Source organism: Leiobunum rupestre, chromosome 3 (assembly GCF_980474605.1).
Source record: "Leiobunum rupestre chromosome 3, qqLeiRupe1.1.hap1, whole genome shotgun sequence".
Classification (NCBI taxonomy): domain Eukaryota; kingdom Metazoa; phylum Arthropoda; class Arachnida; order Opiliones; family Sclerosomatidae; genus Leiobunum; species Leiobunum rupestre.
Window position 1 is genome coordinate 69,777,122 of NC_143386.1, and position 25,587 is coordinate 69,802,708.

General features: G+C 37.2%; 4 protein-coding genes across 4 annotated transcripts; all 4 read right to left on the reverse strand.

Moving 5' to 3' along the window:
- Positions 1–3,043: 3,043 nt before the first annotated feature.
- Positions 3,044–4,542, reverse strand: LOC149954479 (uncharacterized). The gene is made up of 2 exons (XM_090170350.1): positions 4,264–4,542; positions 3,044–3,744 (listed from the first exon to the last, which is right to left on the reverse strand). The coding sequence occupies exons 1-2, from the start codon at positions 4,273–4,275 to the stop codon at positions 3,295–3,297; spliced, it is 462 nt and encodes a 153-aa protein (XP_090026476.1). The 5' UTR covers positions 4,276–4,542; the 3' UTR covers positions 3,044–3,294.
- Positions 4,543–13,038: 8,496 nt separating this feature from the next.
- Positions 13,039–14,429, reverse strand: LOC149954480 (uncharacterized). The gene is made up of 2 exons (XM_090170352.1): positions 14,342–14,429; positions 13,039–13,643 (listed from the first exon to the last, which is right to left on the reverse strand). Exons 1-2 carry the CDS (start codon positions 14,351–14,353, stop codon positions 13,230–13,232), a joined length of 426 nt encoding a protein of 141 aa, XP_090026478.1. The 5' UTR covers positions 14,354–14,429; the 3' UTR covers positions 13,039–13,229.
- Positions 14,430–19,022: 4,593 nt separating this feature from the next.
- LOC149954481 (uncharacterized) lies at positions 19,023–20,169 on the reverse strand. The gene is made up of 2 exons (XM_090170351.1): positions 20,096–20,169; positions 19,023–19,445 (listed from the first exon to the last, which is right to left on the reverse strand). The coding sequence occupies exons 1-2, from the start codon at positions 20,105–20,107 to the stop codon at positions 19,023–19,025; spliced, it is 435 nt and encodes a 144-aa protein (XP_090026477.1). The 5' UTR covers positions 20,108–20,169.
- Positions 20,170–24,069: 3,900 nt separating this feature from the next.
- LOC149954482 (uncharacterized) lies at positions 24,070–25,014 on the reverse strand. The gene is made up of 2 exons (XM_090169920.1): positions 25,003–25,014; positions 24,070–24,624 (listed from the first exon to the last, which is right to left on the reverse strand). The coding sequence occupies exons 1-2, from the start codon at positions 25,012–25,014 to the stop codon at positions 24,070–24,072; spliced, it is 567 nt and encodes a 188-aa protein (XP_090026046.1).
- Between the last annotated feature and the right edge of the window lie 573 nt (positions 25,015–25,587).

The window sequence follows — 25,587 nt, forward strand, 5'->3', positions numbered from 1 at the left end:
ATCACCGCCAATTTGTATCTTGCCGTTGGGTTTGAGGATCGGAACAATAGGAGCTGCTGATTGAGCATATAGAATCGGAGATATAATGTTGGCTTCTGTTAACCTTGTCAGTTCTTCATCCACTTTTTCCTTGTAGGCTTAGGGAACTGTTCTCACTTTAAAGAATCCGGGTTCGACTCCTGCTTTTCGATGTAGATGCACTTTTACACCTTTTAAACACTCTCTGGGTTCCGATTCAAAGACGTTTTGGTGCTTGGCTTGGACAGTCTGCAACGAATATTCAGAATTGTACGTTATTTGCTTCACAGTTAGTTTCTTGAAGAATTGGTAGAGAGATGACGAATTCCAAGATCTGCCGCAGAGTGTTGGCCCGTTTCTTTCGTACACAATAATGGAGATTATGTCTTCACACCGTTTTAGTGTTACCTTGACTGTACTGACTCCGAAGACTTCGATCTGATGACCCGAAAAAGACTTCGAGTTGAATGTCAGACATCTTAACGGTGTCCGTTTTGATCATACCTTCAGCCTTATGTAGTGATATAAGCGTGAAGGCCGATCCCGTATCGATCTCCATCTCAGTGTACACACCATTAATTGTACATTTGATCCTGTATGGTTCAAATGATGACTGGTCGTTTCTTTATATCGGTACATATCGGAAATGATTTTTCTTGGTAGCGCTTACATTGAATACGTCATATTCAGGAAAGTAACCCTCTTGCTCGGAAATGTGATTCGCTTGTCCACCTTACTTCTTCATTGCTTTACTTCCGCACGCTCTCGATATGTGGCCACCCTTCTGACATGAATGATTTACTGATTCTTTGTATGGACACTTTGCTGTCATATGCCCATGTCCTTTGCAGCGAGTACAACCTCCTTCCGAAGTGACAGGAAATTTAGGGTTTGATCCATTGCTCACAGTCGTTGATCCTGTTTGTGGCCTTGATGATTGTCTCTTCGATCTCGAACGATTTTTTTTTAGATAATACGGATATGGCTTGTACCTTATCCACGCCTTTATAGCTCACCTGACTCCGCATACTGGTCACGTTCTTGGTAGCTTGCTCAATAGCTTTCCCTAAGGACTATTTAGTCTATGCAAGCAGGCGTTTCTGAAGTGAGTCATCCTTACAACCACAGACAAGCCTATCCCTCAACATGTCGTCCAGCGCCGCGCCGAAGTTACAGAACTAGCTCAGTTCAGATATGTACTTGGCTATGGACTCTTCAGACTGGCGATGTCTGGAATTGAACTTGAATCGTTCTACTATCTCGGAAGGAACAGGGTTGAAATAATCCGTGAGTGCCTTGATCAGTGCGTCGTATGTTTTGTCGGTTGGTTTCATTGGTCCAACGATGTTTCTTAGTATGGCGTATGTTGAAGTTCCAATTACTGCGAGAAATGTAGCTTTCTTCCTTGCCTCATTTTCGATGTCATTTGCTATGAAGTATTGTCCCTATCTTGCAGCATACAATGTCCAAGATTCGGTCTGATCATCAAACGGACTGAATTGGGTGGTCGCAGACATGGCTTTCTCAATACCTAATGTCTCTTGAAACAGCTTCGGTGGCAATCTCTGGTTAAGCAATGACGCGGGAAAATGAAGACGATGGAAAAACTTGTAGCAATAAACGATCAGCAGTACGATCCCATCTCCGTCGCCAATTTGTTGTATATCAACACAATGATAATACGACAAGTGTGTCAGAATTTATAGCCTGGTGTACCTAGTATAACAGAGATCATACCACTGGAGGTCTATCATCATAGTGCCCTACGCCAGCGTCCACCTAGCCCGGACAGTTGACAAATCCAGCATGGGTAGTAGTACCCAACTACTGATGGTCACACCTTTGACGCAAGCCACTCAACCCAGCAGAAGGTGCAGCAATGGGTGGACAAGTAAAATAATAATAGTATAAGATTTATTACAGGTGATTTATATATATACATACACGTGGATGTTTACATAATGGACCGTCGATTAGAGAGGGCTACGATCAGATAATAACGCCAATGTATGATAGACAGGGAACGTTGTTGGAGTGTAGACGTTGCTTTCTTCTGTTCAATCGAGGATTTCGACGGGTAGCTTCACCTGTCTATTAATAAATAGCGAAACAAAAATTTGTTAGCGTATCTTCTAGAAATATATATTTTCTGAAGTAAAAGGTTATATGTTGTCATACCTTAGATTTCGTCTCCGTATTCTACTAGATTGGAGTTACAATAAGATCAACAGATCTTCCAGGTGTTGCAATATCGTGCTGCCAGGTGTTGCAATATCTTGTTTCGGTATTTGAAAAAGCAGACGACAAATGAGTCCCTAAAAAATATAGGCTTAGAGAATTAGCCTTTCCAGTATACGTAAAGCCACGTAGCGGTCAACGAGATAAGCTCATAAAGTGTTAGATTTTCGGCTGCTAAGCAGAGGATTTTCTATAAAGAACTTCGCGCGCTGTGCACTAACAAGTGGCGCTAAGTAACACGAAAAGGCGAATTATTTGAAGTAGTTGTAGAAGGAAACGTTTTGTTTCAATTGGTAACAAAGATGACCCTGAATTTCTTTTCGCAAGACTAAAAAAATAGCAAAATTTGGAACCAAATGCGTTTATAAATTACCATGAGTTTCTGAAATTGTCTATTGATTATGTAAATATTGCATTTAATATTGGTACTTTTTATAGGTACTGTCTTTACGAAGCTACAAAACTGGACCTATTTTTCTTCGTTTGAGAAAATAACCACCAAAAGGACCGAGCATAAACTGAATTTTACGGAAAGGGGTAAGACAATTTTGGAATTTTCCCCTTCCGACGGCAGCAGGCGCTAAAGCGTCTAACCAATGAAAAATGTACGCGAGAAAATATACTACTTTCGACGGGTTGCGTTCTCCTTGTGTGGGGTGTTGAGTTTGTTGCTCCTTGGAGTTTGTGTAGGGTTTGTCGAGTTAAGCTTCGAATTTATAAAATGATGATGTAGGATAATTCAAAATTCACCAGGTTTTTAGGTTATTTACAAGATTTTTATTACAAACAAAAAGGCATGAAATACTCTCGTTTACATATCACTGTATAAAAGAAGTCGCGACTTTGGATTTTCGGATAATCGCGAATGCACCATTTTATACGCAAATATTACGATACCTTTCCACATGATAGAGCGATAGCTGATTATTTTACATACTTGGTGTGAGGTTTACCGTATTGGGTAATGAATGTTTTTTGGTTGAAGAGAGAGATAGTTCGTGAAACGCGTTGTTTGAAACTTTGACTGGCAAAGTGTTCTTACCACCAACCTCCGTGGCCGCCGAGACCGCCCAAGGCGATGCCGCCACCGAGACCACCGAGACCACCGTGTCCGCCACCCAAGCCTCCGAGACCACCAAGACCGCCTCCGAGACCACCTCCCAAGCTACCGACGGCGACGGCGTGGTATCCGGTGGTGACGATTGGCTTGTAGCCGACGGAGACGACTGGTTTGTAGCTGACGGAGTGAACTGGCTTGTAGTGGACTTGCTTCACTGGGGCCAAAGAGATTTTGGTGATTGGCTTCTTGATGATGACGGTGCCGTGACCTCCGTCGAGACCGCCTCCGAGGCCTCCCAAGCCGAGACCGTGTCCGCCCAAGCCGAGACCATGGCCGCCCAAGCCGCCCAAGGCGAGGCCATGTCCACCCAAGCCGATGAGACCACCCATGGCGCAGCCCATGACGAGAGCCAAAGAAACGAGTGCGAGCTGAAAACGAACAAGTTACCGCTTTTAATCAAATCATTTTTCGTAGTTCAATATCAGGTTTCTAGTCTACGCACTCTTATTTCGTGGCTTAACACTCATTTTGACCTAATGTTTAAGTTAATTGAACTAAATCTCAAAATGTTATAAAATAAATTTCGGTAAACTCTCTTATGTGATAGGCTACTGTCTGGGGTCTTATTCTACAACGCTTATTTTATATATATTTTTCTATATATTCTTCTATACATTTATTCTTATATATATTATATTATATTATTTTATATTTATTTTCTATATATTGTCTATATATAAAATACAAAAAATGGTCTTTGTAGACAACTTCTCAACCTAAGCAATTAACAACCAACTATTAATTGTAAAAGATATATAATGCTTTAACTTTCAATTTTCAAGATAATCTACACTAACCTTTAGCCAAACATGTAATTGTCCGAATTAAATCCTTCTCTATTGCTCGTTTTGTTTTTCTAATTGAAAATATCAGGATTGAATACTCACAGCAGCCTTCATTTTTATGAAATTCGAAGTTGGGTATCCAAAGAAATGGAAGAATAAACTTTGAAGTGGAGCGAACTTAGGTAAGTCTTTGTTCGGAGGAGAGTGGAATGGATTTGATACTCACTGTCGCTTTCTGGCTCCCTTTTATACCGGAATGGCTCTCGGGGGGTGTGTCGCTACAAATTCCTTTAATCCGGCGGAAGATTAAAGACACCCCTGCGACCGTAATTATTTTCCCCCACCCCGGCCTGGGTCCGGGCGACATCCTTTAGCCAGAGGCCATCCTGCCCGCGCTGGACTCGATAGTCAAAAATCGGAGCAAAATGTTTTAGCGCGAGATCGTAAAAAAATGAGGAAATACAATACCTTTTTTAATCAAACTCCAGTTTCCCTCGCGCCAAGTAAATCGAACTGTAGGAAGCGATGGCGAATACCATTCTATTTCGTAACGAGAGCCCGCGTACGTGAGTTGTCGGACTAGTGGCCTCAGGGGCTCATTTCCATTCGTCCGTTTTCCGTTTTTTATTGAATGTGTTTTTCATACAACGATTGATTTAATAGGGTGGAATCCCTTTCGAAATATTACGAGCAAAAGGGGAGGGAGGGGGTTTATTCGCTTTATTTAATCTTTCGAAGGAGAGGTACAGAAGGGGAAAGTTACTTAAAATCATAAGTCTAGAAATGTATTTTGATCGGGAATACAGATATTGCAATAATTGTACGAAATATTTCGAAATAAATTAAGAGGAAATTTTAAATGCGAAATAATTTTACCATTATTTCACTAATTTATTATTAAAAATAATACGGACTGATTGAATTATCTCGATCACAGAAAAAGAAACGATTTCATATCGTAGCTTTTCCTGTAATAAACTTGTCGTCAGTAAAGGATTCGTTGAATAATATATAAATAATAATCAGCTAGGCTAATACCAAAGGCACCACCTTCGGCCCAAGTCACCCAGCGACTTATAATCAAATACGTTTACGTAAGTCTATAAATATTTTTCATAAGTGTATCAGTAAGAAATATTTTACCGTAGATATTTGAGATATGATGTGAAATTTACGTCATTGCCGAAGTGCTACGCGCCTCTAGCGAGAAAAATGAGCGATTTAAAACCAAACTTTCACCCGGAAACTATGACGACTAAGCAAAGACTAATAATAATAATAATAATAATAATATTAATAATAATCAGCTAATCTAATATCCAAGGAACCACACAGGGTTAAGTCAACTAGTGACTTATGAAACCATTTACCGGTGGCCGGGTTAAATTGCGTTGAAGGGTGATGGCAAGACCTTCAAGACACGCGAACCAACAGCTCCCTTCATCTACTTGGACGTATTTGATCTAACTATTTAGTCTGAAGTCCACCAAAATGTGTGGTCATTCTAAAAATGTTTTCAGTAAAAATTTACCACATGGAAGATACGGAGCTGACACACTTTTGGAAAGATAATTATTAACGTCTGGTAACATATTTTCATACATTACCAATTACTTTAAAAAATTATTTTTCACTAAAAATACTTAATTTTACTTAATAATACTTAATTTTACTAAATAATACTTAATTATACTTAATAATACTTAATTTTACTTAATAATACTTAATTTTACTTAATAATACTTAATTTTACTTAATAATACTTAATTTTACTAAATAATACTTAATTATACTTAATAATACTGTATTTTACTTAATAATACTTAATTTTACTTAATAATACTTAATTTTACTTAATAATACTTAATTTTACATAATAATACTTAATTTTACATAATAATACTTAATTTTACTTAATAATACTTAATTTTACTTATTAATACTTAATTTTACTTATTAATACTTAAAATCACTTAAAGCGAATGTAACCTGCAGAGCAATCTCTACGGAAGACCCGTTCAATTTTCAAATTTCCCTGTACAGTGGCGCCAAACATTTTTAAACCCAAAGGCAAGAGCGGCCAGATCTGCAAACGTTGGTGTTCCACACCAAATACCTGATATTATATTCCCTTTAATACTTATTATTACTTAATATTACTTAATTTTACTTTTATTATTACTTAATATTACTTAATTTTACTTAGTATTACTTAATATTACTTAATTTTTACTTAATATAATATTACTTAATATTACTTAATTTTTACTTAATATAATATTACTTAATATTACTTACTATTACTTAGTATTACTTAATAATACTTAATAATAAAGATAATAGTTTTATTCTTGTTTCTATCAATTATGGTGAGTGTTCTTTAAGTAAAACAAAGAATAAATTTAATTTTAAATATGAATAAATCATTTTAAGGTTTGTACTGAGAGTATTAATGGTATTTATGACGTAATTTAGGTGGGAGGGTGAGGCTTTTTGCGTTAGGTAATTTATGAACGGCTACTTTTCGTATTTAAAGTAAAACCAATATAGGCCTAAGACATCGAACTACTTGTTCCTTACAATGTGTAGGAGCAAACGTTAACAAATTATATTACTCTTAAATGTGTCCCTTGCCCGTGTTTACTGATAAACATTTCGTTAGGCGTAACGTGGCCTTCTTGTTTAAACGTGGCTCTTAGTCACAGTCTCTTACTTTAGGACTACGAGCGCGCGCTACAGTCACCAGAGGAATATTGCTTTTTCTAGCGCGCGTGCAAATCGCTCGTGCGAAGAATATACTAATAAAGCTGGGTCTTGTGACGTAAGAGCAACATTTTAACAAGTTGGGCAAGACCACTTTTTATTTTATAAAATTAACTATGCACTCGTCGTCACAGTGAGCGCGTGCAGGTCACCGTGCCATTACTCGACAATGTTGCCATCTATCTCAAGCGGTGGGAATCTTTAGTCTGAAAGCAAAATTCATGTATATCTTTCAGATTTGTGTATTTTATTACCTGGATTTTACTTTCAGTAGACGTTGCTTCACTCGAAATGGACATAGAATTGACGGCTTTTAAAATTCATTTTGCGCGTGAAAATACCTCTACGTGTTATGGTAAAAAAAGCACGCAAAGAAGGCTGTGTGCCCAAGACATGTACCTGTAGTGTCACGCGCTAAAACGTCATTTCAAAATCCGTCAATTTGAAATGGAGAATTAGGCTTAACAAACTAAACGCGTCTCGAAGTTACAGTGATTACTTAGACAAAGTAAATTAATGTATAAAGATTATTTTTAATAAGCTATTGTAATTGTTTAATAAATACCATAATGGATATACATGTAGGTTGTGTTAAAACCGTTAGATACAAAAATGTTGCATGCATAAGTAAGTGTATAATAAGAGTTGTAAGTCGGTAAATTTTCCGTTTTTTTCCGAAAAAAATAGAAAAAATTATTTCCATAATTAGTCTAATATTGTTTGCAAATTTAAATAAAGTGGAATTTTCGCCTCATTATTTCGAATCTAAGAGTAAAACTAAACCTTTAGACTAGCTTTAAACTGATAAACAATGTACACTATTAATGTTTTGTAGTATATTTACTGTTATTAGACATTTTATATTGATAAAAACATTAAAAACCCTTAAAAAGTAATTTATGTTTAAATTCTTTATTTTTCTGATTTGCGGAAAATTTTCTGGAATTTTTTCCTCAATTTATTTTTCCGGAAAAATAAAAACTTTAATAAGAAATAGAAATAAGGAATATAAGAAGTTATAGGGTTTATCTGAACCAATGATTTAATATTTAGATTCCCAGTTAAAATACCGACTTAAGTAAAGAAATGGCTTAAGGCTATAAGACAACTTGATTTGACACCACAACAGAAAGACGCTATTTGTGGGGATAATTTTGATCAGTCTGCTTATCGTGAAAATGCGAACATAAGAGGACTCTCACGTAAAATGCAGTGCCAACTTTGTAATTTCATTTATTAATTAAATTAATAAATGAATTCGTGTGTTAAGACGTTCCCGGCTTGTGTACAGACATACCAATACGATACAACATAATAATACATTCATAAATGAGATCAAACTGGAACAAAAATGATGTTGCTACATGAAAATTTCACCAAAAAATGCAAAATAGATTTAAAAGAAAGTTAAGCACGGGGCCAAGGAATCCTCAAATACAATTAGAATATAGACGAAATTACTAAACCTGGGACTTAGGAAGTGCCAAAATGCGCAACAAGTAAACTTTTTAAATAATTAGGCACTACGGGAAAAAGTTTGTTTTAAGCTGCGTTCAGACTATGTGAAAATATTACGTTAGCATTGGTGGTGTCGTTTCGGTTATGTTGGTCGCGTCGGTTTGTTCATTTCACTGTTCAGAAAGGAACCAACCTTGCACATAGATTAACATAAAAAGTGATTGTTCATCCAATCAGAAATCAGAAATAACGGCATAAAAATTGAAATAATTTTTTATCCACCTCTGATTGGTTATAGTATTTCGATGGTTCTAAAGGTCGCCACTACCTAGAGTCAGCGCTGATGAGGCATAAGGCTAATTGTCTGCTATGAACTTTTTGAGGGCAACGAAATGCAAAAATGTAAACGACACGCGTGAAAATTTAAAGTCTCTGTTGAGAAGTCTGAACGGTGTAAGAAATCGAAAGAACCGACATGATCGACGCAAACGTAATATTTTCACATAGTCTGAACGCTGCTTAAGAGACAAATATTGTTAATTTTAGAACGGGTCTTAGTATACTGAATATTTATAAATTTTAAGCGTGCTGCGGCTGTTAAGTTTTGTAAACTGATTTAGGGCATTTTGGAGTTGAAGTTTATTAGAGTCTAAACTCAAGATCCAGATGTGGGAACAGTAGTCAAATAAAAGAAGAATTTTAAGAATTTGTAATAAGAAAAGGAACTAAAATTTGATATTCAAATTTTATTAAGGTAATTTTAGTAGAGTTCTGGGATAAATTCTGTAATTATTATTTAGTACCTTAAACATTCTGGCCCTTTTAGAAATAGTGCCTTAATAATTTTGGGAGATCGGAAATACAGATTACGGTATTATGGATTTAGACCCAAAATTGTATGTGTAAATGTTGCTTGCATTATGAATGTTTGCCATACGTTGAAATCTGTAGTATTTTTCACTATTAAACATTAAAATTAAATTAAATGGAAAATTTCTAAATTAACTTTATATTTAAGGATTTATTTTGGTCATTGGTAATGTCGCTTGAGCTGGTGCAGGAAGAGTGGTTAAATATCGCCAACAAGATTATTGCTTAACATTAAACGGCTTAATACGAGGGGCTAATCACTGTACGAAATCGGTGTACACGCCCGTATTTTTGATTGTACGAACGAGAGTACGCGTACTCTTTGAAGTCTGTACCTAGAACAGTATTGAGTACGAGTAATGGGTGTACATTGTATCTTACAGTGGTTAGCCCCTCGCCTTAATAATCCAACGGGGTTATGACGGGTTAATTTATCCATCTGAGAGTGTTGTTAAAATTCTTCAAATAATGGAAAAATGCATAAGAATTAAGGATGAATCTGGAAAACGACGGGACCTCAATTAAACGCCTTACCTTACAAATTGAGTCGCCGGTTCGAAGGTGCCTCGCCCGCGCTGAAACACTTCTCCCAGATTTGAACAATCACATGTTTGACGAAGAGGTTGTTTTGAACTATCATTTAAATTTCCCAGTCTCTTAAGTAATTAACCTTTACACCGCCTCAGTAAAATAGCGGATCATATTAATGAGAAGGCGAAAATAGAATGCATTAGAAAACATCTTACTTACCAAGGGGAGTACCCGAGGTGTTTATTGACGATATTGTTCAAAGTCGGGCGTAATGCGATATGAAATTTCCCAAAAGGAGACGTTGCACTACCCATTCGATTTGCCATGGAAACCCAAAAGGTTTTTGACCATTTATAACAAAAATAAGATTTTTTCCTTATTTTGCCCAAAAATTGTTACAATTTTACCCCAAAAAATTTCTAATTCACCCAAACTTGATGAAATTTCCCTAAATGTGGTCCAAATTACCCATTTCAAATATCTTTAAATTTTTCTGTGAAACCGAGACAATCTCATGTTTTTTTTAAATGGAGATTTTATTGTTTTAAGTGATCAAAAACATTTTCGGTTGCCATGGCAAATCGAATGCAACGTCTCCTTTTGGTAAATTTCATATCTCATATAGATCTACATTAGACGCGACTTTGAACAAAATCAGCAATAAACACCTCGGTACTCTCTTTGTTAGTTGATATTGTTCAAAGGAAAGTCATTTTCATTCTGACAGTTTTGAGTTATCAAGGTTAGAATAATACCATATTTACTTTTTATTATAATCAAAATATTAAACATTATTTTGAGTTTCTTCCCAGTAATTTAAATATCGAAAGACAACTCATTACCACAAAGATACACACGAGCCCGTGAAAAAAAAGTATATAAGCAGACGAAATTTGCAAAAGTATAGTTTTCGAAAAAGATAGAAGGCGCCACCACCGAATGATAAAGATTAGTCAGTGAAGAATTTATACCGCGAACCCCTGATTTCTGGTCATGTATCTTTAGTGATATCCTGGACGAATAATTATTGGACTCGAAACCTAAGCAAAATCCCCGGTTCCACAATTAGCATCGACCGTCAGCGCTCCTACCGAGAGAATCGCGATATATTTATATCCAAATATAAAACACGTGCGTAAAAATGTTAGATGACCCGCATTCCGTCGTTTGCTCTGCTGTTTTTAATAGAAGTGAAGTTTTTGGAATTTTAATAGGCTTCAGATTATTCAGAAATAAGTATATTGGAATAAAAATGAAAGGGTAATGAGTTCATTAATTTATAGGAAGTTCGCCTTAATATTTTTGCATATATAGTTTGTGTGAGGGTTTAAATAGATTATAAATTTAAAAATGCCTAGTCAAAATGTAAGCTTTGACGACAGTGACGAGCTAAGAACGCTAGGCCTAACGTCGTCCGCTAATATTGGGCACGTGTTTAGTAATTGGATAGAAATCTTTCCAATACTTGACACTACAGCGTTACACAGGGCCGTGCAGAGGTATCCTGGAACCCGGGGTCAAACTTACTCGCGGGCCCCTTTGATTTACACTCCCCCCCCCCTTGAGCCCTGAAAACTTTCCCCAAGTTATCTTGATTTATTACAAGCGGCGCTGCCGTAAATGCAGCAAGCGAGCCAATTGGTTTCGGGTCCAGTAATTATATTATTCATCCAAGGTTAGATATTCCCAACTCACAATTGTCAGTGTATAGGACTACGTGAACTAGAGATTAAATCATGGTAGAATAAAGTGGGGGAATAACGATCGGGTTAAGAGCCGCCGACGCCCTGCCCTTGTAATCGGGGTTATTTACACCTCACCCCATCTGTGTTTATTTTTTTTTTAAATGTCGAAATCGTGTATAGTTACTTTTTTCCAACACAGATGGCACGAGGTGTAAATAACCCCGATTCCAATACGGGATCCTTCGGAGAAGCTGTCAACGACTACGCGTCATTTAATTTAAGAAACGATGTGTTTTTAGATATTGAGAATGATCCAAAACTATCCAGTAAAAAAAAGAAAGCTAAAGGAGGTAAATATTCACGAACGAAAAGATTTCAATTAATCGTAATTATTATTACTGCGATTTGGGGACTTAAACACCCCGTCTAAGCTTGTTCTAAGGCTCATCATCATAGGCTACAACCAGGGTTGGACATAAAGATATATTTTTTAGTAGTCAGCCTGACTAGTGAGCCTCCTATTTTAATTTATTTTAGTAGTCACTGACTAGTGGGGGTAAAAAGAGGGGTATAAAAACAAGAGGGACAGTCAACATTTTGCTTTACCCCGTCAGGAATTTATTATCATTTGAGTTACATGACATCACAATTTTTTCACGAATTCATCAAATGACGCGTTAATTGGATATCGATTCTGAATCAGAATTTGAATAAGGTGCAGTGGACTCTTGATTTTCTACAAGCTCTACAAGCATATTGTTATTTTTTTAAATAAAATGGGATTGATGAATCATGAATTTATGATATGCCATATTCGCCAGTATTTATGAATATTTAGGTAAATTTTTCTGATAAAAATTGTCCGTAATAGCCCCAGTGATTCAGAAACTGCTATATTATTTTTTGTTTTTGTTTTGAACTTGCTATTAGTGCACTAGTTATGTTAAGTAACAGGCTAAATTAGAAATATTTCTAATTAAGAATGAGGGCAGTAAAATGTAAAATGGTTCTTCGTTACGATAAATTTGAAAAATAAAGGTCCTTTATGATAAAAATAACCGAGACTGTTATCTTAGGGATGGTGATGGCTCAAAGTTGATCCTCACGACGAAAGGGATGTTATTGTACTCACGTGTCTGTCACATTTGGTTTTTTGTCGTCTGCTACTTTGTCTACTATATGATATTTCGTTGATTTTTGAAAATACGAAACGGATGACTTGCCAAAGGGCGTATTTATGACTTCAATAAATAAATAAGTTTCATTAGTTAAACAAATTAATAATGAGACGAAAAATAGGTTTAAAATTACCAAATCCATGAATAAGAAGGAAAAAGGTCCACCGATATAAAGTTATATTCCAAATTTTTCACAGATTTTACGTCTCAATATTAATTTTCTTTCTTTTCACAATGTGCTTCTCATTTAACACATATAAATGGGGTTAAAACAAATATTGACAATTTTTAGTCCTCGATCGCTAAACCAATCAAAACACTATAATTCTAGTAATGAACAGGCGTTAATATTTACAAAATAAAGACAAATTTATTACACTATGTACATTTTAAAATACATAAGTCTCTGTACATAACATTTACAATTTATGGCCACTTCGGCGGTGTTTTTACATTTAGTTAGTTAATATTAATCTGTTCTGGCTTTCATTCAATAAATCTCGTTTAACTAAACTTTTAATTAAACCGTTTTAGTAGTTGTTCAAAGGAATTAAACCGTTGTTTGGACTTTGGTCTTCTTTTCTTACCACCATCCACCTCCGTGTCCACCTCCAAGACCACCTCCGTGTCCCCCTCCGTGTCCCCCTCCGTGTCCCCCTCCGTGTCCCCCTCCGAGGCCACCACCGCCACCGATGGCGATAGCATGGTATCCGACAGAAACGACCGGTTTGTATCCAACGGAAACTACTGGTTTGTAGCTGACGGAGTGGACTGGCTTGTAGGAGATTTGTTTGACTGGTTTGTAGGAGATGGTCTTGATGGGTTTCTTGATGATGATGGCTCCTCCTCCATGACCGCCACCGAAACCACCACCTCCTCCACCTCCGTGTCCACCACCGCCATATCCTCCACCTCCGTGACCATCCAAGTCTCCTCCACCTCCAAAGATGCCGCACACGGCGCTACCCAACAACACCGTCAGTGTTACCAGAGCAAGCTGTCATTGGGGAAAGATATTGTTAAAGACACGTGTATGACTGTTCAAACGCATAAACTCATTCCCATTTATAGTCATAGAACCAAGTAGTAGAACTCATAGTTCGCTGATATGTGTTCATTCCTTATGAAAATTGCAGTCATATCCAGAAGGGATCAATTGCAATAAAGGTTCTTTGAAAATTCGGAAACAAAGTCTTCGCATTACATTCTTTTTTATACTTACCATTCTTCTTTTCAGCTATGTTAATAACTTAATCTATGATTAATTTTTTATACTTCACGAAAGTCACACTATCCTGGAAAAATATTAACCGATATACCTACCAGTTGCTGCAGTTAACACCTCTAAATTTATAAATGGGTCTTAACTTCTTCAAATTATCTTAATACTTAGATCAAATGTCTATAGACATTGCCTCACCATTGAATCAAAAGTTTCTCAAATGATTATTTGATCGCAATTTTTATAAAATTCGTATGAACTAATTTCTATTAACTTTTGATCAAATACACCCTTTCTATATTTGAGCACAAAAACAGTAAATTTATCAGTAGCTATCAAAGAAGTTGCGATTTTGGACATCGAACACAGCATTATACCGACCATGCTAACCGAGATCACAGAAAAAATTCACTTGTGCTGGAAGTGCCAGCGTAATCATTTGCTTTTCGCGGAATTAAATCGAGCAAACTTACCACGGTCTTCATGATTGAAGCGGGTAAACGGTACTTAGTGTCCTCGTAAGCTGAGAAGCGAGATTGGTTGTTTATCCCCGGAGCTGAAGGAGAGCCGAAAGTGGACTGATGATGTTTCCATCTCGAGCGCCTCTTTATATACAATTCCCGGCAGCCTGGTCCGAAAGGGGGAAATCTTAGCAACTCGCGCGGGGGGAAGTTAGTTTATATTTAGTATTCAAACGTATGATTACCCATCAACCCCACCATAGGAATACGTGGGGGACGGTATATTTTTATTGTTGTTACAAACACGCCCCCCCCCCCCTGGCGGTCGGTGGAGGAAGTTCACCGTTAATCTAACATCGGCCGGGATCTCAAAACTCGGTAGCGAAAGTGGATTAAAAAGCGTAACGAAATTGTTTGTGTGTTTTTAAGCCATCACTCTGCACAAGATTATTCCTTACCCTTCTGGGCTATACGTCTTCAGTGGGACTTGTTGTGGTGGGATTATTCTTGATTTCACGCCTGGTCGCTGCTATCCGAGATAGATACAAAATTTGGGTACGAGTGCTATACCCAGCTCGCTGTTCCCATTACATTTTTATCTTTCATTTTCATTTTATATTTTGTTATTTCATTTTCTTTATTTATTTATTTAACAATTTTTGGCATTTTGGGTAAAAGCAAAGTGTACTATCGTTTTATATTCTGATGTACGCGCTCGACTACTCTCGTCTGGATGAATAAAACCAGACATTAAAATTATCCGTCTGTCATGTCTGATTTCCCCCTAATTACCCTCGAGGATTGTTTTTGTAACTTCCATATTGTAGATTTATTGCAATGAGTCATTTAAATATGATGGGGGTAAATTGTAAAATAACTTACACATACAAATATTCTTACATTGATTCAAAAATGTTTGGTTCAATTAGGTCACATCATGTCATATGATTTCTTGTGGGTAATTCAACTGAGTAAAGTTATATCCCTGCGAAGAATATACTTCTTTCTTCTTGTTGAGACGATATTTAGCACGCTGCCAATCCCCCTCACTCTATAACAGTAAACTCCTTTCCCCGAAAAGAAATCAGAACAGGCCGCTAACTCATGGATGTCTTTCCCCCGAACTCGTGTCGAGGGATAATTGGACCATGATCAGTAAACAGTTCTTGAATAATTAAAGTTGAATTGTGTGCTCATGGTTTCTGAAAAGAAAATCTTTAAATGTTCGATGGCTTCTGATTTCTTCTGAATAATAATAATAATAATAGTAATAATCAGCTAGGCTAATACCCAAGCCAAGGCACCACCTTAGGCCTAAGGCATCAAGTGACTTATAAAGCCCTTAACTCAGGTGGCCGGGTTTCAATGCGTAGGAGGGTGGTGGCAAGCCCTTCGATACTGTATAGAGTTTGGAGTAATTCTGTAACATACTTTTCGAGAAACGTAGCTGAAACATTTATATAGATAGGCACCTTTAAGATAGTTTTTTCGATGCAATAAAGAGGACTTCGTCTAAAATATTTCAATTTGATATTTATTATTAAAATAAGCATTTTCATCGTTTGGAAAAGCTTTAAACGTACTCAATCTGTCCAATAGTTGTAATGGACTAAATCCTCCAATATTTTCTTTATGGAAAGACCGAGGCCCAAATCTTGCATCTGCCAAGTAAAGATATCTAAATTAACGTCTTGTAGGTGCTATGAAATCTATATAATTAAATTAAAGTGTTCAAAAGTTTATTTTACAATCAAAAACTTTAAAATATGGCTTTTAAACAGATTTTTTGAAATGAAATGATTACGCTGAAGATGACGCTACTCGTGCGTCGCGCACCATTATTAAATTGAGGCAGCCTAGTAATGTGTTGGGCTGATATCATGTAGGGTGATTGCTAACATTGTTTAAAATTTAACTTTAAAATGTTTACGGAAATAGGAGATCAAAATTTGATCAACATTGGATGTAATTTATTTGATCCATATTTGATTAAACAGTGTCGTTCCAATTCTGACGCAATGTCTAAAAAATTTCAATTAAGTGTTTAATTTACGTAAAATAATCTGAACCAGGATCAAGGATAAATTTCGTGGTGTTCACTGCTTGGTATTGTTTATAAACGTTTTTCCAGAATTGTCTTTCATAATATAAATAAAATGAACTAATATTGAACTATATTTGAGCTGTTAATATAGCTACAACTGTTAAGTATAACATATATCAGCCTTAAGGTATTTAAACAGTATAAGGGTATTTATATCAAAGAAAGCAAAGCGATGATTATGTCTTTGAATTTTCTAATTATTTGCAATTTGACCTTTTTTTAGTGGTATATCTTACATTGGGTCAGAATTTATATACCGGTGCACCTGGGAGATTAAACGACCTATATCACCGGTAGTCTCATCATAATGCCCTACGCCAGCATCCACACTTCGGACCGGTGACAAGACAGCCAGGGGCAGTGAGAGAACCCTACTTCTGACAGTCACACCCTCGACGCAAGCCACTCAACCCTCCAAAAAGCGCAGCACTAGGACGACCAGCTGCCACTTTACGCACAGCTGTGGGAATAAGTTTGAATGCTCCAGTATCACCAGCCGACACCCTACCTTAATAGGTAGGGAGCCACTGGTACTTCAGAAAAGGTACCAAAAGGTGGACAATGGGCACACTGCAACCCAGCGCAGCCCAGCACAACTGGTACCGGAGCCCCGGGGTTGGTACAAAAGGCCGGGAAGCAAAGGCCACAATGCCTCAAACGGATGCTAGCCTGAGCCGAAACCCAGTTTCCAGTGCCTAACTGCGCCAAGTTGGTGGTGGATATAGGACCATTTTATCACGGTTAAGCACCCTAATGGGTTACAAGAGCCGGACCCCGACTCACCGGTAAAACCACCAGTGATTGCACACCATGACCCATTAAGGGCCTGGTATGTCTCATATGTGGTCTGAAAATGTATACGCCGGTGCTCCAAGCAAAGCATAAAGCTCATTAAGCCTGCTACAACAGTGGTCTTATCAAAATTCCCTACGTCAGCGTCCACATCCCGGACAGGTAACAAAACAGCCATTGGCAGTAGTACTCTACTACTGACGGTCTCACCTTCAACGCAAGCCACTCAAAAGGCGTATCCATGGGGCAACCAGCTTCCACTTGGCACACAGCTGTGGGATAGAGAGTGGATGCTCTAGCACCTCTAGCTGACACCCTTCCTACGCAGGTAGAGAGCCAAGCCCTACAGAAAAGGCTCCTAAAGGGGACGGGAACACTGCAGCACACGTAACCTGGCACAGCTGGCACCGGATATCCCGGTGTGGCACCAAAAGGCCGGGAAACAGGGTTACAGTGCCTCACAGCGGGCTACCAGCCCCTCCGAACGTATGCCAGGTTCCTCTCCGTTAGGTAGAGCCTAAGCCCAGTTTCCGGCCTCTACCTTACTGCACTCAAAGTCGGAAGTTAAGATAGGACCATTTGATCTTGGCTAAAATCTCCCAGTGCGCCACCACTCTTTTGGGTTACAAGAGCCGGACCCCGTCTCCCCGGTAAAGCCACCCCTTATTGCACTCCGTGACCTGTTAAGGGCTTGGTATGTAATACAGAAAACGCAATTTAAAAATTATTTTGTGGTGTTAATTAGATACCGTAGTATTTAGATTTAGTGTTAGATTTACAACCATCTTCCGCTAGTTTGATCGAATTCCGATCAAACTTTTATCCAATATGGATCTAATTTTTAAAATAATTTCATATAGCTAGAGTAAAGTCAATAATTAATTGCTGCGTAAATACTGAATTTTTAAATTACAAAAGTGTAAAAAGAAATAAAGAGTGGGAGCATTTTGTGATTTATTTTAACAATTGAAAATATTATTAATAATTTAAAATTTTGAATTTTATTTAAATTTTGACCAATTGTGATTAAGCATTTTCAAGTGTTTTATTCAAATTATAAAATGTATATACCTTGAGTATACATGTATCACCAGTGTTTTAATAAAATTTTATTAAGCTGTAATCCATTTAAATATCTAATTAAAGATCAAAAATTGCATATTAATTTAAATTGAATTAATTACAAATATTTTGAATCAAAGGATTCTGTGAAGAAACATACTGATTTGTAACCAATCTTTATCTAGATTATTTGTTGCAAAAACATATCTTGATATGACTTGCTCCAATCTTGATCACGATTTATTTGATTCTAAAATATTGGATTCCTTCGGGATATATTTTATCCAATCTTTATCCAATAACTAAAATTTGATCAAGCTATTAACACATCAGGAGAGTAGAGTGCATTCACGTGTCCGTGACATCTTGTGTTTTTGTCATCCGCTACTTTTTCTGTTATGATAGTTCGTTTGTTTTCGAAATACGAAGAAGATGACTGGTCAAAGGTCCCATTTATGTCTTCAGGGAAAAAAATCATTATATAAAATGAAGATAATTTATTTTCGATTCCAAATCATCATTTTCTATAATTCTAGGAAAGTACAGGCGTTAATATTTACAAATAAAAACATTTATTACACTATGTACGTTTTAAAATACATAATTCTCTATACATAACATTTACAATTTTTGGCCACTTCTGCCGATAAATCCAGTTTAATGAAACTTTTAATTAAACAGTTTTAATAGTGACTCAAAGAATAATCCGTTTTTTGGACGTTTCGTGTGGTTTTCTTACCACCATCCACCTCCGTGTCCACCTCCGAGGTCACCTCCGTGTCCGCCACCGAATCCACCTCCGTGTCCGCCACCGAATCCGCCTCCGTGTCCACCACCCAATCCTCCGCCGCCGATAGCGATAGCTTGGTATCCGACGGAAACGACCGGTTTGTATCCAACGGAAACTACAGGTTTGTAGCTGACGGAGTGAACTGGCTTGTAGGAGATTTGTTTGACTGGTTTGTAGGAGATGGTCTTGATGGGTTTCTTGATGATGACCGCTCCTCCATGTCCACCGCCACCATATCCTCCACCACCGAATCCTCCGCCTCCGTGACCACCGAAGTCTCCGCCTCCGTGACCACCGATGTCTCCACCACCTCCAAAGATTCCGCAGACGGCACTACCCAACAACACCGTCAGTGTTACCAGAGCCAACTGTCATTGTGAAAAAGATATTGTTAGAGACACGTGTATGGTAGTTGCTTGTCCTTGATATGTATTCCATTTACTGTACGGGGGTATACAAATAAAAACGTATGTACTACTACTACAATTAAGCCGTGGTCAAACTGTTGCTTAAACTAATTTTCATAGTGAGTTTTTATCGAATTATTGACAGCAACTGGCATTCAAACCGACTAAACCTGTGTTTTATGGTCTCTTATGACTGTTTCTTAAGTCATAGAACTCATAGTCCCTCGCAATGTTTTCATATGATTCTTAAACCTACTTAAATGTGGTCACGGAAGCTCTAAGCCCTCTTACATTTGATATCCAGGTCATCCATGCTTTTTCGCATAGATAAAAAAAACGCACAAAATGGCGGCCATAGTCAAAGCTACGAAGTGAAATTACTCTATAGAGATCATACACTCGCTTACATTTGACTATGGAGATTTGTCTGTAGATATCAATGAAGTTCCTATTTACGATTCACGGACATCGAACTCCACGAGGACCACGTTAATCCACATTTTACCGACCATGCTAACCCAGATCACAGAAACTATTTTCTTCGGCAGGCAATGCTAGCATAATCCTTGGCTGTTCGCGGAATGAAATCGAGCCGTCTTGGGCAAACTTACCACGGTCTTCATGACTGAAGCGGGTAGACCTTATTTAGTATCCTCGTAAGCTGAGAAGCGAGATTGGTTGTTTATCCCCGGAGCTGAAGGAGAGCCGAAAGTGGACTGATGATGTTTCCATCTCGATCGCCTCTTTATATACAATTCCCGGCAGCCAGGTCCGAAAGGGGGAAATCTTAGCCACCGAACGCGTGCTTCGAGACACCCTCGCGCGGGGGGCATCCAAACATCCCAAGGGGGAAGTTATCGACTTAGTTTTTATTAATTATATGAAAGTATGATTACCCATCACCCCATGAAAAATCCGCCAGTAGGAAAACGTCGGGAAAAACAAATTTGTATTGTTGTTACAAACACGCCCCTCTGGCGGTCGGTGGAGGAAGTTCATCGTTAATCTAAGATCTTGATTTGAAAACTGTTTCCTCGCTAGAGAAAGTGAACTAAAAAGCGTATCGTTATTGTCTGTGTGTGTTTTTTGCAAGATATTATTTTGCGCTCTTCTTTGGAAAGTGATTGAGGCGGCCTCCCCTGGGATTAGTCTTGATTTCACGCCTGGCTGCGGCTATCCGAGAAAAACAAACCATTTGGGTACGGGTGTTTTACTGGTCTCGTTGGTCTAATTACTATTTTAATTTAATTTTCATTTAAAAACAAATAATAATATATTTATGTATCTATGAATTCATTCACATAATGACAATGGATGTTGTTTAATAATAATAAAATAAACTTGGATATTACCTTAATTTAATTTAATTTATTTTATTTATTTATTGAACAGTTTTCTTTTTTTTTGGGTAAACAAGGTGTAGTACCGTTTCTTATTATTTGTTGTGAAGTACCGTTTTTCTGATGTATGCACTCGACTACTCTCGTCTGGATGAATGAAACCCAACACCAAAATTATCCGTCTGTCGTGTCCGATTTCCCCTCAATTACCCGCGAAGAATGCTTTTCAAATTTCCATATTGTAGATTGATTTCAATTGCTCATTTGAAAATTATAGGGTGAAATTGTAAAATAATTTATATTCTTACATTGAGACAAAAATGTTTGATTCAATTATGATTTCCTGTATAGGTAATTCAACTTCCTATGTCATATTTATACTTCGGGAGAATGAGTACGTGAGGACTCTTTTTCAGAGCTGCTTGCATTCTCCTCATACTCTAACCAGTAAGCTCCGATACCCTAAAACAAATCATATCAAACCGCTAAATCATTGGCTACCTAAAACTGACGCTGAAACGATGTTTAGCGTTGCTCTCAATCACCCTCCAAAAACATTTAATCCTTTCTGGATATGCCTTGATCAGGTTTTATTCGACTGCAAAATATCTGATCCATTTCTGGATATGACTTGATTCAATCTTGATCAGGATTTATTTGAATGAAAAATATCTGATCCATTTCTGGATATGACTTGATTCAACCTTGATCAGGATTTATTTGATTCAAAAATATCTGATCCAATCTTTATTTAATCTCCAAATTTTTTTTTTATTTTTCCCGAATGATTTCTTTTAAATTTTGTAAGGATTTTATACCATTATAAATATTTAAATCAATTTAGTGTATTTAAAGCCTAAACTTCCTTTGGATTTAACTACAGTAAATGATTTTCAATGTGAAAAACGAAAATATGTGCGTTTTTTACTGACCTTTAGACATAAGGTCTATTTAGCTATCGCCTTCTTTATGCAGTTTTATTTTTCTATGTCTATTTGCATTTAGTAGTATTCGAAACTTATTTCAAACTGTTGTATTTTCCAAAACAAGAAAATTCAAATTACTAATATATCCAAAAGTTTAAAATAGTTTTCGAGTTCATCAAAACCAAAAATGTATTTTTCCCGCTCAGAAGTTGTTCAACGTGCGTTTGACAACATGATTGTTCGCGCACAAGCTTGCATCGCAACCGATGGTGGAGTTTTCGAACCAATCTTACAACTTTGGTTCGTATTTGGTGAAATAAAATGTTTCTTTTTGAAAATTCTAATACTTTTCCAACAGAAAGATACCTACTTTTTTCCAACAAACGGAAAATTAATTTTTGTAAATTATACGACGAAATATTTTAGCTTGCCCAACTTGTCACATTTCCATGTCAAGTTTTTTCAGTGACAAATCCGTAAATGGTTTTCGAACCAACGATATTCTTACCTTTTCGATGACGTTCTACAAGTTTCTCATTGACCAATTTATTCCAGCACCTAGCGGTGATAGAGACGTAAAAACAATTTCTGAAATCGATGACATTTTGGACAACGTACCGTACAAATTTCAAAATTCTAGAAAACATAGTTTTTAAAAATAAAAAAAATTTCGAGCAAAAGAAACTTCCTGTATACACAACCCTTTTTATATTATTCTCAATCTTAGGTATATTACAGGAATATGAATTGCTGCATAGTGCAATTCTAATTTAAATGAATCTGGAAAATGAACATAAATACAGTAGCTGCAGCTCGATATCCATTTTTGCAGTTCATTTTATTGTAGTCAGGCAATTTACATAAAGAGTTGTTAATGCGAAAAATTAAATGCGGAAAAATTAAATGCGGTAAAATTAAATGCGGAAAAATTAAATGCGGAAAAATTAGATGCAGAAAAATTAAATGCAGAAAAATTAAATGCAGAAAAATTAAATGCGGAAAAATTAAATGCGGAAAAATTAAATGCGGAAAAATTAAATGCGGAAAAATTAAATGGGGAAAAATTAAATGCAGAAAAATTAAATGCGGAAAAATTAAATGCGGAAAAATTAAATGCAGAAAAATTAAATGCAGAAAAATTAAATGTGGAAAAATTAAATGTGGAAAAATTAAATGCAGAAAAATTAAATGCGGAAAAATTAAATGCGGAAAAATTAAATGCGGAAAAATTAAATGAGGAAAAATTAAATTCAGAAAAATTAAATGCGGAAAAATTAAATGCGGAAAAATTAAATGCGGAAAAATTAAATGCGGAAAAATTAAATGCGGAAAAATTAAATGGGGAAAAATTAAATGCGGAAAAATTAAACGCGGAAAAATTTCCAGAAAAGTGTCCAAAAATTGGAAGGGTTTTTAACTTTTTATTTTCAACGAGTCTAGAGGTTTAGCTTTACTTTTGGATTCGACAAAATGAAGTGAAATTGCCGAGAAATTTCAATTGGAGAAAAATATTAGCCTAATCATAAAATGAAAGAATTTTTTTCAGAAAAATACGGAAAATAGACGTCGGTAATTTTCCGACTTACAAATCTAATTTACTATGATGAAACAGCAAATGCAGAAATCGCGGATGGGAAATTTGACTTTTTCATTACCTATATTTGTAGATAAAATTCCAGCTATTGTAGTAGAATTGAAGACTTTGAAGTAGAATTTCAGATATTTCCTTTTAAGACATACAGGTATTTCTTCTATATTACATTTACAACCATTTACAGCAAATGTATATTTTCATTGCATCCAAATTGTAGAACTATTGCAGACTGGCCGTCAAATAGCAAAACACGTATGCAGGTAAATTAGAGAAAAAAATTGTTTGTAAGGGATATTCACATGTATGTGACAGCTTGTGTTTTGTCATCCGCTACTTTGTCTGTTTTGATAATTTGTTTATTTTTTGAAATACGAAGCCGATAACGTGTCAAAGATCGCGTTTATGAATTCAAAAAATAATTATTGAGTAAAATCATAGGGCATTAGATGTCCTAGACTAAACACACCATTAACTAGAATCCGATAAAAAAGGAGTTCATATGTAAAAATAAAGTATTTATTACACTATGAACAATTTAAATTACATAATTATCTGTACATATCATTTACAATTTTTGTTCACTTCGTCCCTGTTTTTACATTAAATTAATTCGTATAAAGTTTTTCGGGACTTTCAATCGATAAATTTAATTAAATATAACTTTAACAGTTTAAATAGGTGCTCAGAGGAATTAAACCATTTTTTGAACGTTTGGTATTCTTTCCCTACCACCATCCACCTCCATGTCCACCTCCGAGGCCACCTCCGTGTCCACCGCCGTATCCTCCTCCGAGGTCACCTCCGTGTCCACCTCCGTATCCTCCTCCGAGACCACCTCCGTGTCCACCTCCGTATCCTCCTCCGAGACCACCTCCGTGTCCACCTCCGTATCCACCTCCGAGACCACCTCCGTGTCCACCACCCAATCCTCCTCCAAGACCACCTCCACCGCCGATGGCGATAGCTTGGTATCCGACAGAAACAACAGGTTTGTATCCAACGGAAACTTCTGGTTTGTAGCTGACGGAGTGGACTGGCTTGTAGGAGATTTGTTTGACTGGTTTGTAGGAGATGGTCTTGATTGGTTTCTTGATGATGACGACTCCTCCTCCATGTCCACCACCACCGAATCCACCACCTCCGAAACCTCCGTGTCCTCCACCACCGTATCCTCCACCGCCATATCCTCCACCGCCATGTCCTCCACCACCATATCCTCCGCCTCCAAAGATGCCGCAGACGGCACTACCCAACAACACCGTCAGTGTTACCAGAGCCAACTGTCATTGAGAAAAAGATATTGTTAGAGACACGGAGATTATTGCTGGTCCTACCCCTTCTTGAAACGTTAAGCCGCGGTTACAATGTCACTTAAAACCCGTTTTCACTCGTAGTCCGATGCAATGTTTTCATAGAACCCTTAACCCGCTTAAATGTGGTTATGGAACCTCTAAGCCCACTTAAAATTTGGCTCCGGATATTTAACCGTAGATATCCAAGAAGTTCCGACTTTGTCTCACGGACATCGAACTCCCCAAGGACCATATCATACCGACAATTCTAACCGAGATCACATAAACAATTATCTTCGGCCGCCAATGTTAGCGTAATCCTTGGCGGTTCGCGGAATGAAATCGAGCCGTCTTGGGCAAACTTACCACGGTCTTCATGACTGAAGCGGGTAGAAGGTACTTAGTATCCTCGTAAGCTGAGAAGCGAGATTGGTTGTTTATCCCCGGAGCTGAAGGAGAGCCGAAAGTGATATGATGATGTTTCCATCTCGAGCGCCTCTTTATATACAATTCCCGGCAGCCAGGTCCGAAAGGGGGAAATCTTAGCCACCGAACGCGTGTCTTCGAGACACCCTCGCGCGGGGGGCATCCAAACATCCCAAGGGGGAAGTTATCGACTTAGTTTTTATTTAATATTCAAACGTATACCCATCAACCCCTGCGGGGATAAGAAAAAATATCTAGAAGTAATACGTGAGGAAATGTAAATTTTTATTGTTGTTAGAAACACGCCCCGCCTGGCGGTCGCTGGAGGAAGCTCGCCGTTAATCTAAGATCAGCCGGGATCTCAAAACGCTGTTTCCTCGCTAGAGAAAGTGGACTAAAAACCGTCTCGTAATGACCCGCGTGTTTTTTAAGCCACTCTGCACAAGATTATTCCTTCCCCGTCTGGGCTATGCGTCTTCAGTGGGAGTTGCTGTGGTGGGATTATTTTGGATTTCACGCCTGGTT